General features: G+C 41.4%; 2 protein-coding genes across 8 annotated transcripts in view; one reads left to right on the plus strand and one right to left on the minus strand.

Moving 5' to 3' along the window:
- The window catches only part of LOC115573165 (guanine nucleotide exchange factor VAV3-like), a 51,542-nt gene extending 44,181 nt beyond the window's left edge, over positions 1–7,361 (minus strand). Inside the window, exons 1-2 of one of the 4 annotated variants that reach the window (XM_030403831.1) lie at positions 6,950–7,361; positions 3,002–3,118 (exon numbers count right to left, since the gene is read on the minus strand). In XM_030403831.1, the coding sequence (XP_030259691.1) occupies positions 3,002–3,118; positions 6,950–7,153 (321 nt within the window). In that variant the 5' untranslated portion in view covers positions 7,154–7,361. The remainder of the gene's footprint in view (positions 1–3,001; positions 3,119–6,949) is intronic. The other 3 variants (XM_030403833.1, XM_030403834.1, XM_030403835.1) reach the window with 3 other exon arrangements.
- Positions 7,362–10,222: 2,861 nt separating this feature from the next.
- Positions 10,223–18,341, plus strand: dcaf8 (DDB1 and CUL4 associated factor 8). 4 transcript variants are annotated; one of them, XM_030402467.1, is made up of 13 exons: positions 10,223–10,500; positions 11,024–11,118; positions 11,209–11,304; positions 11,584–12,230; positions 12,691–12,831; positions 12,957–13,051; positions 13,330–13,440; positions 13,560–13,690; positions 14,213–14,320; positions 14,556–14,686; positions 14,995–15,114; positions 15,611–15,727; positions 16,079–18,341. In XM_030402467.1, exons 2-13 carry the CDS (start codon positions 11,061–11,063, stop codon positions 16,184–16,186), a joined length of 1,863 nt encoding a protein of 620 aa, XP_030258327.1. In that variant the 5' UTR covers positions 10,223–10,500; positions 11,024–11,060; the 3' UTR covers positions 16,187–18,341. The 4 variants fall into 4 exon arrangements, with proteins under 4 accessions (XP_030258327.1, XP_030258329.1, XP_030258328.1 ...); XM_030402469.1 differs by having other exon boundaries at positions 11,024–11,097; XM_030402468.1 differs by lacking the exon at positions 10,223–10,500 and adding an exon at positions 10,511–10,859.
- The last annotated feature ends 514 nt before the right edge of the window (positions 18,342–18,855 follow it).

Here is an 18,855-nt window from a genome sequence, read left to right on the forward strand (position 1 = left end):
TGTTTATACGGGGCTCAGCGATGCCAGATAGAAAATCTTCAACCACCTGGCCGGAATTATCAACCACAAGTCATAACCTCAAGAATAAATAGGCGGAAATGTGTAATATGACAGAACTTCCCGTTTAAACACATTTTTGACATGCTTACAAATCTACCCACTTCGTATTTTCTTAAAGCGAGCTGAGGTGGCTCTGATGTGTTAAAGGTGATGTCTTTAAGTCCATCAGTCTCGCAATGTTTTTAATAGCCTTCTAATACAAAGATCCTGTTAATATATTGCCCGAAGGCCGTGAGCCACACTAATTAAGTCAATAACCATGCTCGAGAGCATGACAGCCGCACTCATGAGTTCATCACGAGAGCCTACGCCAAGCCTGATTGTCTTGAAAGACGTAACTTAGACGTTACAACTACCAACCTTTATATGGGCCTCATAAAGTAGTCTAATTGCTAATTATAACTATTATAACTTTTTGGAGCCAGCCTCAAGTGCCATTTGAGTAATTGCAGTTTTGGGGACTTCTCCATCGGCTTAATTTTTCAGCCCTGATGGTTGCTGCTCTGTATTTAGTAAATCATTGAACTGTTTCTTTAAAAAGAAAAAAAAAACACAAAAAAACTAGCCATTCTTTCAACATAAAATGCCCTTCTCTGTCCCTTGAATTTGCTTTTACAGACAAGGCTGACATCATTTTATGTTGAGGGAAGAAATAAACACACTCCTTCTTGCCTCTTCCCTTCATCTCTCTGGCCTCGAGGCTGCATGCAGTCAGCGTGGCTGCCCGGGGTGAAGCCTGTCGTAACTCAGCAGAGGGATGTAGGTTAGAGAGCTCTCATTAGATATTCAGTGGACTAATGCTCCGTCTACGGGCAGAGTTGGCACAACTCAACCCAACTGGATTAGACTAGCTGAGATTTGAGATGTTCTCTTTTTGATGTTTTTCTGTGAAATAAGGAAAGAGATTGAGCATTTTCTTGTTCATCTGTACATCACTTCCTGGAGCCAATCCAATCCAATCGCTGCAACCTGCACACACCCATATCTTTAACTAATGGTGGGGGGAAAAAAAGTAATGATGCAACGCAATCTTTCCCCTCTGGAAGCTTGTCTGTTAAACGGACAACCCTTGAACATGACCGAGATTATGCGGCCCGTGGCTTGAGATGTACTGTACATATTTGCAGGCAGCACCTCCCCTGTGGGATTATCTGCAGCCAGATTAACTGGAAGCTTCTTTAGAGCACAACACACTGAACTGAAAGAAAAGAGAGTCTATGTGGAAAAACTGCATGCACAGCTCAATATGCATCGCCTCAGACTAATAGAGAGACCCAGGGACCTCTGTTTACTATCTGCTGGGAAGTGAATTAACAGTTTTAATCAAGTATAATACGCCTGACTTAAGGCGTTTCGAAGCACCTTTTGCCTGGAGAGCATTTCCTTTCATTAAAATTCACTCACATATAAGCACAGCATACCTTGAGTTCTCAAACCGAATCCGATAATGTGTAAATTATTCAAAATAAATTCGATTATCTTTTCTGGCAAAATATTTGAATTGATAAAAAAGACTTTAAGAGACTTAATCTTTAAATGTACTGAATCATAAAATAGATATATTCAGCACAGAATGGTTTAAAGATAAATAAATAGAATGCACTCTGCTAAGGAAATGTTGGAGTAAGGCCGGTCAGCGCGAGTGTGCTTCCTTTCTTCAGTGGAGTTAAATCAAGCTCCTGCGAGCTGCTGAGTAATGTAGCTGGGAGGAGTGCACTACAAACCCACTGACCTGGTAACTCTGTGTACACACACTAAAACCAGCCCCCACAATAGAACAGCAATAAAAAAAGTAGTCAACCAATCCGTGCAGAAGTGCACCATGAAAATTCAAGAGCAGGCAACGGCGGACAGATATGGAATGCTCTTAAACTCACGTTCACTTTTATGTGCTGTGCCTCCATCAGAGCAATGCACAAGCAGACTGATGTATTATCACTTTTCTACAGTGTTCACATGCAGCTTGTCAACACAGTGACGCAGTGACACGTTTAACGCTTCTAGCAGTGTTTTTACTTTGCACACAATACCAGTGGTTAAGTGTTACTTATTACATTTACTCCAGTAGAATTTTGAGGTACATTTACTTGAGTATTTCAATTTCATCCTACATAGAGTTCTACTCCACTTAATTTCGGAGGCAAATGTCGTACTTTTTCTCCACTTCATTTATCTGACAGCTGTAGTTACTATTTACCTTGCATTTTCATGGAACTAAATGTAATAAACTAATAAATTATGACACATTATCATCGATATAGCTACCCAGCAGTCGCTGAATTTGGTTCCACCTTTAACAGCTGCGACTTCAAAAGTGATCCAGTAATATATATATGAATATATAAAAATCTGAAATAAGTCATTCTGCAAAATGAGTATTTTTACTTCTGGTACTTCAGGCATATGTTGTTAATATTTGTGAATGTATTGGAATGCAGCTATTTTATTTTTAAGAAACTGTTATTACATCGTGGTATTGCTTATTTTACTTGCAGCTACAAACCGAAAATTTGCTGTCTTTGGTGTATATTTCCCTTTTAGACACCGTTGTGTGACTTTCTTGGCATAACAACATTTTGGGCAATAAAACATCATTTGCAAACCATGATGCAGTTTTAATGTTTGTGTATCTTGTTCTACCCTGTTGTTTCTGCCCATAACATGCCTGAAGAAACACTGTAAAAAGCACTATCAATCACACTGCTGTAATAGATGTCACATGAATTTAACAGGCAATGTTCTTACTCAGATGGATTTCCTTGTAAAACGGCTTGCAAAGGTGTAACATCCTGACGAGCTTTAGGACTTTCATTAATCATTTCTACTAGAGAAGAAGCTGAAAAGAACAGAACAGAAGATATTCTACCCTATTTTTCAGAGAACATCACTCAGACTTGTTTCATCGTGTTGCGACGGATGATCTGATGGCTGTGGGTGTTACCTGTCCAAAGTTCCGAACGTCGAACAGATCGAAGGCTTCGAATAAGTCACTTTTCTTCATCGCAAACACCACGTTGCAAGACATCAGGAACGTGCGGATGTTCTTCAAGCACAGGAACTGAAAAGGACAGAAATAGTCATCACTTAAGTATCCAGAAATCTCTATGCATGTTTTCAGTTTTTAAATCATGTTAGTGTCAACGTGTTTGTTGAATTCTCCACAATCCCAGGAATAATGGGTCTTCTTTGTCATGTCCCTAGCTACATAGATAGTTTTAGTCTCTACACACTAGTTTTTTTAATCTTCTGTTAATAACAATGTGATGCATTTCCATATCCATATATACATTATTTACACCAAAGTAGTGTTTTTTTTTACTACCAGCACCTGAATCAGGTGCAAATTAAAGTGTCTTCACCCACAATACAGATGCCTGGGCTTTAGAAGTCAACTAACAGAAAAATAAATAAAAAATCATTCTACATTCTTTTACAGCAACACATTTCATTGCAAGGATATTTAAGAAAGAAACAGTCTCTATGATCTGCTGCAATAATTACTGTGCGATGTGTGTGAGATAACCAGAGCCCAGGTGACCAAACGTTTGTCCCTTGGTGGGCCAAAACTGAAATTAAATGGTGCGCCATGGGCCAGAAGTAAATACCTAATGTCCTGTATTGATAAAATGTATATTGCACACATGCACATTGGTACTGGATCCCGATTTCCTTTAATTGAATGACTTCATGTACAGTACTGTGTTATACTGTGCCACTCTGCCTGCTGTGCTCAGATTATGCAAATTGATAATTAGGGATGCTACATGTTTAAACATTAAAACTACATGAAACATGTTTATTTATTTTTTTAAAATGTTATTTTCACTACAAACATCTGGTGGGCCAAAATTAACCTTGTAATGGGCCAAGTTCGGCCTGCAGGCCCCACTTTGGGAGGCCCCGACCCAGAGTAACAGTGACATTATTTCCAGACAAATATTTTGCTGTTGCACATTTTAAAAAAGAGATGTTTACGCTTTGATGGCCTGAAAATTGCACAGGCTTATGTGTCTCCTTTGCAGATCTGTTTCAGACAGACTTTTGGTGCTGCAAAACTTTCTGTGGGGTAAACTGAGGTAAGTTGAAAAGCCTCGTCTGCTCTTTAAACCTATATTGACAGTATAATGAGAGCACATTGAGCTTGAAGTTGCCTTTTTAAAAGTGAAGGTGAACCACACACACACACACACACACACACACACACAGGAAACTGAAAATGGAAACCGAAAGTTTTCACGGTGCGAAATAAAACCACCAAGCATGTGCTTTGGGTGTCACTTCCTAATAGGATCCATGTCTCCGAGGGAAGAGCACAAACAACTTTCATGAAGAGGGTCTCATCGTTATGGTGATTGGGTTCAAGGTCGGGCTCTTGGTCAAGCTCGGCCCTCAAAGGAAAGTCTATTAACAGTGAACAACTTTACCAATGTAATGTGCACGTTATTAAGTGATGACTAAATTGGAGAAAGCGTGTGTTACCACTTGCAGTAAAAACAGAGCTGTAACAAGATTCTTGAGAATAGATAGGCTCCTGTTTATCACGTCAGCTCATCGTGGAGACGCCTGTAATCACTCCACTGCCCCCTGGGGCCTGTTTGTTTGCAGAGGAAGTGCATGATGGCTCTGTACCACCACTCGCTTCATACTGCTGATAGTACACAAAGCTCTGGTGCATATTCACTTTCTTTACATACTTTGAGAATAGACGCTGCTTTTCACGACTTCAGGTATGAAAAACGTATGCAGCAAAAGCAAAGGTGTTCTTGGCTCGGTATGTTTAAGATGATTATAGGGCGGGTTCCTTGGTGTAGTGTTTTTATTTTGTGACATTTGAGATTATTCATTATCTTGTTTGTGCTCATACATAATGACGTTTAGCAGCATAGATCGGTTCATGACAGATTTTCTTTGAATATCTGCACTCTCGCTTTCTCTGTGAGAGTAATAAAGGCAAAGATGTCCAGTATTGTATTAATTAACCGTACATGAGATTTTTACTGTCACACTTTCTAGTCTTACATACATTTTGCTAATAACATTTTTTTTTTTTTAATAGCACTCATGGGCACATTTTCATTACCCACTGCATCCTCACCCTCCAGTCCATTATACCTTCCATTTCCAAGATCACGGGTCAGCAGGGCACAATGAAAGGGCCATTTAAAATCTGGAGCCCGCTGACACACATGGCTTTCTCAACCATACTGGGATGGCCTACAGCTGCAGGCCTTGGCTGTCCATTGTTCGGCACATTATGCCGTGAGTTTGCTTTCACTGTCTGTCAAGAATATAAAAGATGAGTGCACTGACAAGGGAACATACGCAAGGCAGAACACAGTCTCCCCGGCTAGGAAACAGTTGTTGTTGTTTTTTTGTAGAAATCTGCATTTTTTAGGCAGTTTAGGTCAAATTTACAGCTTGTTTCGGTGATTTAGCCTAATAATTTTTAGAGAACCCGTGGTGATGGCTATTTTTAGATCTATAATAAGCTTTTGTGTGTTTGTGTGTGTGGGTGTGCGTCATCTGACCTTTACTAGGAATAGCTAATTTAACCATGATAGGTTAAGCAATATGGTGTTGGAATCAAACGTGCTCGGAGACTTGACGAGATGATGCGTCTGTCACACGCTTTGCACTTCTGAGAAAGGCCTGATAAAGATCTAATCACCTGTATCGTTGCCTGAATGAAATGGGCGCACAGGAAGTCTTGTTCTCATGGTGACAAATTACACAAAAAGGCATGAAAACTTTTAGCGAGTGTTTTCTCATCAGAGTGTATCTGCACCTAAATTAGACATGTTGCTATAAATGTTTATCTCTCTCATGTCAAGTGAAATGTGCTTCTAACCACATTCAGTTCTTACATTGTCTTTGGTTTTAACTACACCTACCACTGAGATTAATCAAATACTAAACAGCCAAATAAGTGATCTATTTTAGGAAATAAACGTTCAGATTTTTAGCTTTTACTCTTCCAAAGCATTTCTTTTTTTTTTTTAAATGATAAAGTTCCCTCGTGGTTAACTACGCGTGTAAGGCTTCATACTCAGTAAACTTAGGCAGACTACAAATTTCTCCGCACATAGTAAAAGTTCCCTGACTAATGGGTGGATCAAAGCCAGGATTTTATCAGGGCTCTCCAGTGGCAGAGAGAAGAATTATGGGTAAAGCGAGGTCAAGCCCTGCACCATTCCTTTGGGCTGAGGGACATTACTTTGCTTATTCAAAACCCGGTTGGTTTTAAGATTTTAGATCTGACAGAAAAACACATGACATGTAGAGAAAGCAACAGCAGTCAACCAGTCCAGAAGAAGTAAACGGATGAAGACAGGTCCGTGCCAGAGTGTAATCTCCTCTCCATCTGAGGTCACTCTGTGGCGTTATTTTCTAAAAATGTTTACAGAGACACAGTATCAGGAGATAGAGGATGTGCTGTTCCCAGCTTCTGTAGACTTTTTGAAATATGAAAATGGACTTGTGTATCCAGATTAGACTTGTTACCTGCAGGGGGTTTTAAAGCAGGCGTCCTGTTGTGGTGTGTTTAAAGACCTCATATGGACCTGCTTTGTTTGATTTATTTGTCATTTCTTGAAAAGCACTTGCCTGTTTGTGCGCATACCAGAACACACTTCACTGTCAGTCTTCATAAGCAGATGTGAGAATGGTTTCTTCCACTGGCAGGACTCACACAACTCTGCACCAATTGATCATCAACTACTGACCTCTGCCTTGTCTTGTGTTGTCATCTGACTAAAGGTTCACCACCGTTACATGCTTGTTTTTTAAAATCCCATTCATGTCATTCGGACAGCCTCCTTTGCAGTCGCCCTGTACACACTGCAACAACCACAGGTTGCTCTGGGAGCTGAGTAAGAAGTGATCGGTGTACCTGTGACATCTGCGGCCTCAGATTGATCTCCTTCAGGTTGATGGTGTTGGGCTTCAGGTTGTTCAGCAGCTGGCAGAGCAGCACCCCGTCCCGCAGGGTTTGCGCCAGGTCGAACACCTGCGCGCTGTCCGCCGTCACCCGGTGGTTCGAGGGCAGCACGTTGCAGCTGATGAGCCACATCGCGCATTGCCTCCAGTACTCCATGTTGTGGAAACAGCAGGTTGAAGCCAGATATATAGACTAAATACAAAACGTATTCCCTATGTTGAGCCTGTGGCCGGCATGTTCGCTGCGCTCTGCGCCGTCCGTCAGCCTGGTCCGAACTCCAGCATCGCCTCTGGAGGGCAGAGAGAGCCGCTGCAGCTTTATGAGCGCGGCTGCACAGCTGGGGACGGCTGCGTGAAACCCCCTCTGGCTGTGTCAACTTCCCCTTCCTCCTTCTGTCATATTTCCACAGAGGTGGTCGCAAAGAAGAGTTTGACAGAAATCTTTTTACGTCCCATTTACTCTAGAATTGAGCTGCCGGTTTCTACACCTGCAGAATCTAACAAAGCAAATCCTGCAGAATATCGTGTGTGATGTGAAGCTTTTAGTGTTCTTTATCAAGTCAGAAAGGTGTTGGATCAACGCTGATTATTTCTGAGATTGGGTTTTTTTTTTTTTTTTCTCTCATGTGCACCACCATTTTCATGCATGCGTGTGCTGACCTGATTTAATCGATATAGATTTGGCATAGTTTTTAAACTTAGCTTTTAAACTGTAAATAATGGCTTATTTTTTATACAGATCAGCCTATCTACATAATCAATTCATATGTAGATTGCTAAATCTATAAAATCAGGGAAAAAAAGCATAGAAAAGGTCCATCACATGTTTCTGAGCCCAAAATGGCATCTACAAATCACTTCTATTGTCTGACCAACAATCCAAAATCCAAGTACATTCCATTAATAACAACATGAAAGAAGAAATTCGCACATTTGGAATGCTTTAACAAGCACATATTTGACCATTTGCTTGATAAATAAATGGCTTAAGTCAGCCATGTCCAAACTATTCCACAAAGGGCCGGTGTGGCTGCAGGTGTTTGTTCCAACCAAGCAGCAGCACACCAGACCTTACTCATTTAATCAACTGATCTCAGTCTTCAGAAAGTTGATTGGTCAAACTGTGCTCTTGACTAGTTGGAACAAAAACCTGCAGCCACACCGGCCCTTTGTGGAATAGTTTGGACATGCCTGGCTTAAGTTGTTTGCGATCCTCAACAGCCGACATCATGGTTTATAATTCACACACAGTCTGTATCTATCTATTCTAAAGGAAACTGTGTCTGCTTCAGAGTAATCATTTCCCTCACAGCCTCCTTCTCTCAGCCGACATTCCATGTGGATTATTTGACAGGTGACTGTGAGTTCTTTGTGCCGGGAAGCTGAGATCATAATGTTTCAGTACTGTACTCACAAGTTAACCTACATAGAGAAGAATCGGGGGACCTAACAGCCGCAGAGAGAAGGACAAACCTCCCGCCATGGGATTTACTTTAGATCACTGTCATTATACCCATGACATAAACACAGGAAGGAAGCCGAGGGATCCCATCTTGCTTTACCCCGAGTGAGAGAGAGACAGATGTTTCCTCAGACTATACGCAGGCTCATACATTCGAACTTGTGTGAGAGTAAGTAGGTTAAAGTGGAAAACGCGTTCTCTTGATCATTAAATGCAAAAAAAAATCACTATAATACAATGCAAATGTTTGCCTGATAGCAGAGTATCAGATACACTCCTTGCAAATAAATTGTGTATGACAACCCGTAACTAACTAGGTCAGTGTCTAACACCTGCTGATGGTTAATGCCCTCTAATGGGGCTAACAAACATAAAATTACCTCTTAAATAAACACCACAAAAACGTCCCTATTCCTAATCTAATTTCAGCACAGCATTTGCTTGAATAAGATGTGCTATGAACTGTCCTGTTGACATCATCAGAAGAAGGGAAACGAGATATGAAGGTGGAACTTAAAAGCAAATGAGCTTCAAATTTGGTTACTGTGCCCTCAGACACAATTAATGTGAAGTGTCTTTAAAAGCTGTGGTCATCACAATCTTTGAGTTAACAACAGATCAAATGATCTCCAAACTCTGTGGAGCATTTAGCCACATTCAGCTCACTAGTTTTTGGTTTCATGACACACAAGCCTGTTGTTTTATGTCCAGTGTCATTGCTCGCATAAACTCTGTTTCCAGCTGCAAACCGGCATCTGTTCTTAAAAAACCACTGTGTGCAACCTGGCCAGACAGACGCCGGCAGTTAGAGACCAGCTAATAAACACAGTGCAGCTCTCAGGAACTCAGCAGCCTGATGTTTACCTCAGGAGTGGATGGAGACAAAAAGGGAGCTTAAAGCTGAGTGAATATTGAAGTTATTCAGGTGAGCAGATACACAACTGGTCACAAATGCTGACATTGTTCTGTATTTGCTAGTGGGCTACTGTTTGCCAACAGCTTTAGACGTCAGTGTTGTGCTTACAGCTTCTTGCTGCCCCCGTGTGGCCCAAAAAATCTATTAATTCAGGTGTTTAAAGCAAGTCCAGCTTTACTGCTTAATCCTGTGACCCTGTTTTGAAGACAAGAAGGACTCAGTGTAAAAATCTAGTTTTAATACCACGATTACTGAGTTTTGTATGAGAGCCCATTCTGCCAAGAAAAAAGAAAATTAATTAATTTTAGTTAATTTTAAGATAAAAAGCCACAATTATGAGATCAAAAATAAACAAAAGATGTAATATGTAATGTATCTCACAAAATGTAATTCATACTTTTGACTTTATATCATCATTTCAACCTTTTAACTTAACTTTAATTATGACCTTTTTTTTTTATCTCATAGCTTTGAATTTTTATCTCATAAGTATGACTTACCATTGGAATTTATTTTCTTTAACTGGCTTCCATAAGGTTTTTTGCTAATATTTTATATATTCATAAATATAAATAACTGTACACTTTTCTTGAATGGAAAGAGGATCCCAGTAGTTCACATCTTCTATGTATTAATTGATGGTTTAAAAAATGAAAAATAAAAATAACTCACACTTTAACCGAAACAAAGTTAATTGTTGAGTTTAAAGTGATATGGTTCATTATTATTATTATTATTATTATTATTATTATGATTATTATTATTATTATGATTATTATCATCATCATCATCATCATGCCTCTCGTTCCTCCTGTGTAAACTTCCGGAAGAAGAAAAAAGAAGCGAGCACGACACCGGAAATGACAGAAAAAAAGAAGCTGAACCGTCAAAACATAAACAGAGCAGTCAACCTTGTGTGAACGCAGCTCGCTCGCTTTAAACCTACTCTTTAACAAACAAACAAAACAGCTTTATGCACGCTTTCCTCATGTCGTGTGTTCACCTCCAGAGAATTCCCAGTCGAGGCACTTAGCTCACTTGCTAAGCAGCGAGGTGGAGAAAATAAATCTGCAGTAAAGATTAGGACTGAACTAAGAAGTACGCCTCGTCGGGCCTTCGAGTAGAGGTAACGCTAGCTGTGCTAGTTAGCCACTACGGGCTACGCTCGCTGTTTGCTTGCTCGCTTTTTTTTTGACAGCCAGCTGTTGGGTCGTGAAGCAGGACTGACAGCGGCTCCTTTAGTTTGGAGATTTGTTAGCCGCACGCAGCCCTCGTTAGCATTAGCTCAGGTTAATAACAGTGGCAGGTGGTCGAGCTGTGCAGAGGACAATACACGAATAACATCTCAAAAGCAGAATCGGGCATTAGGAAGGCCTGTGAGACAGCTAGCATCGAGTTTGTTTGTTTGTTTACGTCGTTATGTGTAGCGGTTGGTAGGTGGCGAAATTAGCCTGGCCGTTAGTTTGGAGGCTACGGAGCTAACAGGTAACTTGTGTCACACGGTGCGGCGGCAGGTACCAACAGTTCAGCGAGGGCAAGCAGTCATGTCTTGTGTATTTGTGCGCAATAACAGTTTGCTCCCCTTAATTTGAGCCCGCTTGTTTGTTAATCCTCGATATTAATATTGTTTCTGCGTGTGACACTCAAAGGTTCTCCCTCGGGTCGACGCAGGACAAAGGACACAGAATGGCTGAAGCTGATGGCAAATCCACTGTGCTTAACGGTAAAGGATCAGAGCCAGAAAGTAACTATTTATACTGACCATAACTGTTCGAGCTGCCTTTCTCTCTGCAGCGCTGACAGCTAACCGGAGGACGTGTTTGCTTTTCCCTAGGTGGTTCTGAAGATAAAGAGCCAGGAGAGGATCAGCACAAGGATGGGGGTGCCTCTGGAAGCAAAGAAGGACAAACACAGTCTTCCTCTCAAGATGGTAACCACATCTTCCAGTCATCGAAAACCTCACGCTGGAAAGCATTTTCAGAATAGTTGGAAATGCGCTTGAATTTATTTTAATTATGTTCACATTTTTATCTTTACTGCTATTCTCATCAATGTTGGAGTCTAATTTTTCTTGAAATTTGTGCAGCCTGATAATACAGTTTGCAGGAGAATCAATGCAGCAGCTGCACAGCTTTTGTCAAATCTCCCAATGAGACTCTAATGTCTTAACCTTTTCCCTCCAAACCTCTGGCTTTCCCTATTTCTGTAGCTCCCAAAGAAACGGGAGAGGTGTCTGGAGATAAGTCTATGCCAGATGTGGAAGCAGAGACAGGGGCAAACAGAGAGGGAGAGGAGGAGGAAGACACAGACAGCATGGATGGCAGCGGTCTGTACTCTCTGACCGAGGACGGTGAAAGAGAGAGTGAGGGAGGCAGACGGGAGAGAGCAAAGGATAAAGATGGTGGGAAAAGGGCTGCCAGAAAGAGGAATAGACCTGGCGGCGGCACCAATCACTCCACAAGCTCAGACGACGATGGCGATGAGGACGAGGAAGAGGAGCAGAAAGATGATGAAGATGATGATGACGATGATGCCATGGAGGCATGGCTGTTAGCAGAGCTTCGTGACCTGAGTCGCCCAGTGTGGCGGGCTGTACCCTCACTGCGCTCCAGGGAGATCGGCAGGGAGTCGCACCAGTTTGTGAGGCGTGTGTGTGGAGCCCGCGGTCTTGTGCAGAGGCTGGAGCTACAGGGCCGCCTGGAGAGGCACACAGGCTGCGTCAACACGTTGCACTTCAACCCCTCGGGCACACGTCTGGCCTCAGGCAGCGATGACCTGCGAGTGGTGATCTGGGACTGGGCTGTCCGCCGTGCAGAGCTGGAGTTCGACAGCGGCCACAAGAGCAATGTATTTCAGGTAAAACAAAACTACAATGTTAAGCAGATGGATTATGGAATTGAGTACAGCTGCAATTGCTAATCGATTCGTTTTCAACCATTGGCAAGTATTTTGATGATTGACTAATCTGTTCTTTGATTCCAGCTTCTTCAAATGTGAATATTTTGTTTTCTCCATTTCATTTATGACAGTAAACTCAATATCTTTGGGTTGTGGACAAAATAAGATATTTTAAGACATCATAATGGGCTTTGGGAAACACCCAGCAACATTTTGTACCATTTTCTGACGTTTTAAAGACCCAACAACTAATTGATTAATTGAGAAATGACAAACAAATTAATCCACAACAGACATAATCGTGATCTGCAGTCTTAGACTAGAGTTGATTAATGGTAAGAGGAATTTAAACAAAGGCAAAGATATTTTAACACCATTAGGGATAGTGATTAATTCAATTTAATCTTGATGTGCACAGGCAAAGTTCCTGCCTCACAGCGGGGACTCCACCTTGGCCATGTGTGCTCGAGACGGTCAGATCAGAGTGGCTGAGCTCTCTGCAACACAGCGCTGCAAGAACACCAAGCGGGTAGCACAGCACAAAGGGGCAGCACACAAGGTGAGTGTTAGCGCTGAATGTGTGAATGTCAATGTTGAGGTATTTGTGCCAGCTGTGGTAGATCTAATTAAAACGCTGATAAACTGATGATTAGATGTGTGTTTTTCTACCTACTTTTGTTCTAGCTGGCGCTCGAGCCAGATTCCCCATGCTCCTTTCTGTCTGCCGGAGAGGATGCCGTGGTGTTTGGTATTGATCTGCGTCTAGACCGTCCCGCCAAGTAAGTGATATCATTACTCAAGTTTACCAAGTGTAAATATAGTGAGGAATTGGATTTCTTAACTGGCCAGCTTGTGCAATAGCTGTGCAAAATATCATAGACCACGAGAGGTATTGATACAACTCTGTCCTTTTTAAGGTCTTAGCTTGTAATGTTGTTGCACAAATGTCCTGTCTTTCAGTCCTTTCTCTTTGCTTTGAAAATGGTTTCTCAAAACCTTTCCTCTTGCTGGAGCTGATACCTGTTGTTCCTTGTGTCTCCTTACGTTTATGTTGCAGTAAACTGGTGGTTGTGAAGGAGGGTGATAAAAAAGTAGGACTCTACACCATCTTTGTCAACCCAGCAAAGACACAACACTTTGCCGTGGGAGGACGAGATCAGTATGTGAGGTACGGACCAGGTTGTAGTTCTAGTGCTGATTGTTTCACTTACAATGCAAATAGAAAATGGCTTTAAGCTCTTAATTTTTTTCCCCCTTTTTTCATTTTTGTCATCGCACCCTGTTCAGGATCTACGACCAGAGGAAGATTAATGAGAACGATAACAATGGTGTGCTGAAAAAGTTCTGTCCTTCACATCTGGTATCCAGCGAGTCCAAAACCAACATAACCTGCCTTGTTTATAGTCACGATGGCACAGGTAAAAAGAAAACAAAAACTTGCAGATTGGAAACTGTCAATTTAAATGTGCTTGAAAAACAGTTATCTTACATAACATAAACATGATTTATTTCCTTGTTATGTAATCCTGTTTCATGATAATATTGGAATTTAATTTGATTATCTTTACCTAATTACTAATTCTCTTATTACGTTTTGAATTAAAACAATGAGCCCTTTCACTTGATGCATGCTTGATTCATTGTTTTAAAACATCTGCCATTCCAAAGCCTTGCTGATGCAACCACTGTGTAATATCAGTGGCACTGGAGAAACGTTGAGAACGACGTCTGATTTGACTGAATAAAAAGCCTTGGTGCGATCACGTCTTTTCATGTGGCATTTTATGTGCCAGTTACAGGAAGTTCATGATCTGTTTTTCTGAGATCAACAACTTGGCTGCGCTTATCTGCATCATTGCTGTATAAAAGCCCATATCGTCTTCCTCTGCCTTTCAAAGGGAAATTAAACAAATGCCGTTTAACCTCTTTTGTCTGTGCAGAGCTCCTGGCCAGTTACAATGACGAGGACATCTACCTGTTTGACTCCAACCACAGCGACGGGGCTGACTACCGCAGGAGATACAAGGGACACCGCAATAATGCTACAGGTGTTAGAGCGATCATTTATTACAGCACTAAAGCAGTGCCCTTTGGATCTACACACAGATTAAAAATCAAACTTATCAGCTGTAGTTGAACCAACCATACGTGATGATTGATTGTTCTTGCTGGTGAGATTTGGCTGATGAAAACACAGAGGTAATTCTTCCTGAGCAATACACCCAGGGCTGTAAGGAGACTGAAACAGCATCATCCTCCCTAACCTCGACCACTTTCTCACAGTGAAGGGAGTGAACTTCTATGGGCCGTGCAGCGAGTTCGTGGTCAGCGGCAGTGACTGCGGCCACATCTACCTGTGGGACAAGTATTCCGCTCGCATTGTCCAGTTTATGGAGGGAGACAGAGGAGGAGTGGTGAGTGAGAGCGAGGATAATATAAGTTCAGTTCAAAGATGACTTGGAAAACACTCTAGTGGTTGGTAGTTTTCCTTCTGTAATCGCTTTATCTTGGTGGCGATTATCTAGTATTTATTTTCAGCTGCAGCAAGAAACTACATTTAATATTTTATGTGATTAAAACAAATGCACTGGTTTTACGCAATTGAGTGTTTTGTATGTTTTCTATAAATATAGAGTTTTGTTGCTGAGGCCTCCCTCCCAAGAATATTCTATGTGAAACATCCTTCATCTTCATTCATTTTGCCTACCCTTAACAACTACAGGTGAACTGTTTGGAGCCACATCCCCACCTGCCAGGTATGGCCACCAGTGGGCTGGACCACGACATCAAACTGTGGGCCCCCACAGCCGAAAACCCAACAGGACTCAAGGGCCTTAAAGAGGTATTTTGTTTTGCTCCATCTTATTTTATTTTAATTTTTATATGTTTGGCCTTATGTTGGTTGTAGTAACATTTGAAACCCCCCCCCCCCCCCCCCCCCTTTTTTTTTTTGAGAGAGAGACAGGGATGCACTGACGCCACAGAAAACAGCTTTAAAACACAGTGTGGTGATCAGACAGATGTCTATCAAACCCAGTTTAACGTCTTTGTCTAAACCACTTATTTGGAAGTGAAAATGAAAGTGGAGGTTACCGAACTGTGCATTCTATCTGTCCATTGCAACAGTGTTAAACCAAGTAGTTTTATTAAATTTGCTTATGTTATAACTGTCTGTGTTAAATAAATAATGGTGAGACTTTATGGTGTTCTTCAGGTTGTAAAACCTTTGTAATGAGAGGTAATGAAGCTCGCATCAAGAACATGTTTGCAGTGTGTGCATGTTCTTCATCCCCACAGTCAGACTTGTAGTAGTAAACAATTTGTGGTGTTTTGTCAAGGTGATGAAGAAAAACAAGCGGGAGCGCGATGAGGACAGCGTGCGCCACGGCGACCAGTACGACACCCAGCTGCTGTGGTTCCTGATGAGACACATGAGAAACAGACGGCCTCCGAGGGTGAGCTCTCAAACACTTGAGAAGCATTGGCTTTGTTCCTGGGAGTAGAGTGAAAATTTTGTCTTTTTAATGGGCGGCAAGGCAGAATAAAGGTGAATAGGTCCCACCTGGAATAGGCTGTGTAAAAAAAGAAAAAACTAATGACATAAACATGACAATTTGTTATTGCTCTGGTTGTTTGAAGGTGGCATGTCTTCAAAGAAATGTAGCAAAATCTGTATTTTTTTCCCTTGAAAATGGAGAAGTAGAATTTCTAACATGAAGGACCATGTTGGCAAGATGTTTGCACACTATTTCATCACAAAAATAGTCTCATTCTTATCTTTCTCCATTCTTCTCTTCTCGATACAGGCCCGCCGTGAGGGTGCAGAGCCAGACACAGATGAGTCCTGGAGCTCTCCAGATTCCTCTGATGAAGAGGAAGGAGGTCCAGACCACGTCCAGTGCATGTCCTCCTGAGCAACACACATACATACTTAGACACAGACACACACACACACGCACACACACAAACATATACATACATACATACACACTTTATTGCCCTTGAATTGATGCACATAGGCAAGCACTATTGACACACTGGCACACTCAAACACTGACGAGCCACAGACTTGTTTTTTTTTCTTCAGTTTTTTTTGACACACATACAAACTCAAACAGATAAACACACACATATACTTAAACATAGTTTTGAAGCAGAGTGACGGAGACGCTTAACGCCTGGTTTCCCAGCAGTTGTGAGTGTGCAAATAGCGCGACTGCAGACTGCGTACACACTTCCAGAATCCTGATTTTTGAGAATTGTACAGAGAGGTTTAGTGAGTGCTTTACATCCCTATAAACCACTCGGAGGCCCTTGCTTGTCCATACATAATCTAATATGCTCTGCCTAACCCTCAGAACTACGTACTGTGCGTGTATGGCAACAAGCACCTCCTCTTTAGGCGCCCTGTAGAAAGCTATACATCACCAGCACACAACCTCCCCCTCTCTCTTAGTAACACACCTCTTGCTCTAGAGCTTTCTGTGCTGATGAACGAGGGGTTCAGCAGAGAGGGCGGACGTAGAACGGTTCCCTCAAACCCATCCCCTAAATGTGACTTCCTTTAACATTTGAACTTTTGGAGGGGAAACCCCGGTGACCCCTCACTGTATTGCCACAGTCTCATACTCACTTCTGGCCCTGAGCTTGTGCAGCTAGTTGCATTTTTCTCGCCGAGGACTACTAAAATCCCTTACATGCTGCATCAGCCTACATGCTGCCCCTCAGCTACTCCCTCCCTTCCTCTCTTGGTCTACCCCCCGATCTGCTGAGTGCACTTTGAATCAGGGATGCTTTAGTTTGAGATACAGACAAATCGTGCACTAAGTATGTGATTTTTTGGGGGGAAGAGCTGTCGTCTCGTCTTGGAAAAGTCACAGTGAAGTTTAGTTTAATTCTTCAAATTGTTTTTTTTTTTTTTTGGGGGGGGGGGGGCGTGTTTCGCACTTGAGCGTTTTTCGACAAAGGAAGAGGAGTTTCTTTTGCTTCCACCAGCCTGTCCTATTCCTTCCTCTTCTTCCTTCCTCACTTTTCACCCTGACACCCATCTTTGAATGGGAAAACTTCAGTTCACCTCTCATGAAAACACAGAGGTAGATGGTGTTCAGCATGTGCATATAAGGACTGATGTTGGGCTCTGTTGGGGAACTGTGTGTTTTTTGTTTTTTTTTTTGAAAAGCCAGAACCGACCTGGATCAAATCATAATTAAAAAGACTGCCCCATGCCAAACAAGATTGGACTCATAAAGGACTCCACTCATTCACGTGGTTCCTTTTATGAAATCCGTCTGTGATGCTGACAGTCTCAGATCAACTGCGGGCTAAACATTTTCAGTTTATTTGAACCAGGTCGTATGTTGGCAGCCAGAGCACCACTCGTGGTGGTACTTCTGTCTGTGCTGTACGAACACTGGCTCAAAGAGGAGGACAGAGGGAGCGGTAGGGTCAATATGCTTGCCAGTCATTTGTTGTGTGAGAGCGATAAAGTCCAGCTTTTCTCATTTTCTATGAGAACTCTAGTTAGTTGAATTTATATGTACATATATAAATATATATTAAAACTGTAAAAAAAAAACAAAAAAAAACAACTTTAGCAAATGCTGTTTGACTTCAAAAAAAGAAAAAAAAAAAGATGTCAAAACATTTGATTGGTATTGATGCAGAGTTTATATTCTATATGAGGACAAAGTACTTTTAAATCCAGAGAAAAAAAAAAACAATGTCGACTTGAGGCACCACTTTTGTTCAGTTTTCCCTTTTATGAATGACATCTCTGTTATGAACAGAACCGCTATCAAGTATTCAAGTTCAAGTATTAAAGTTTTTGATTCTCTTTCTTGTTTGAGAAGAAACAAACTGTATTTCCTTTCTAGATCATAATCCATCATTTGAGACCATTGTATTCAGATTTTCCCACTGGTTATTTTTTGGCATCTTGTATACATAATAAGGCTTTTGATGAACAATTTCTTTTCCACCACTGCCTAATACTGCGTTCCACCAGGTCAGTTGGAAACATGTACGATTCGTGCAATAAACAAAAGGACAGTGCATTTGATGTTCTTGTCATTCTATGGTGTTCTTGTGTGTATTCAGTCATTTGATTGACATATCGTGCCATAAGAGGTCCTGTTCTTTGTCCGTGGAGTTGTTTGTCACCATTTTTCTCAAAGCTCTTCATAACAGAAAAGTAATTCACATCTTTTTGTGAAAGGGACGAGTAGACCAGAAGTTGCAAGCAACCTCCTGCACACTAACTTGCAACAACACATTTCTGCCAACATTTCGTTACTAGAATTTGCCTGATGGAGGTCTAATAAATAATGTATGAATACATTTTCTTTTGGAAGTTAGACTAAATGAGTTTACTTGCAACTTTCTCAAATGTCTTTAGATTAATTGAAGTGCTAGATATTCTGTACCATATTAGTTCATTTTCAACTTTTTGTATGCACATCCATTAAGTTTTCACAGAAGTAAAAGACTTAAGACTAGAATAATTAAAATCTGCACAGCAGAGTCCAAGCTGGCCTGATTTTTAATCTTGATATTTGAGCCCTAGAAACAATGGATCCTTTGTTCA

This window comes from Sparus aurata, chromosome 21 (assembly GCF_900880675.1).
Source record: "Sparus aurata chromosome 21, fSpaAur1.1, whole genome shotgun sequence".
In the NCBI taxonomy this organism is placed as follows: Eukaryota; Metazoa; Chordata; class Actinopteri; order Spariformes; family Sparidae; genus Sparus; species Sparus aurata.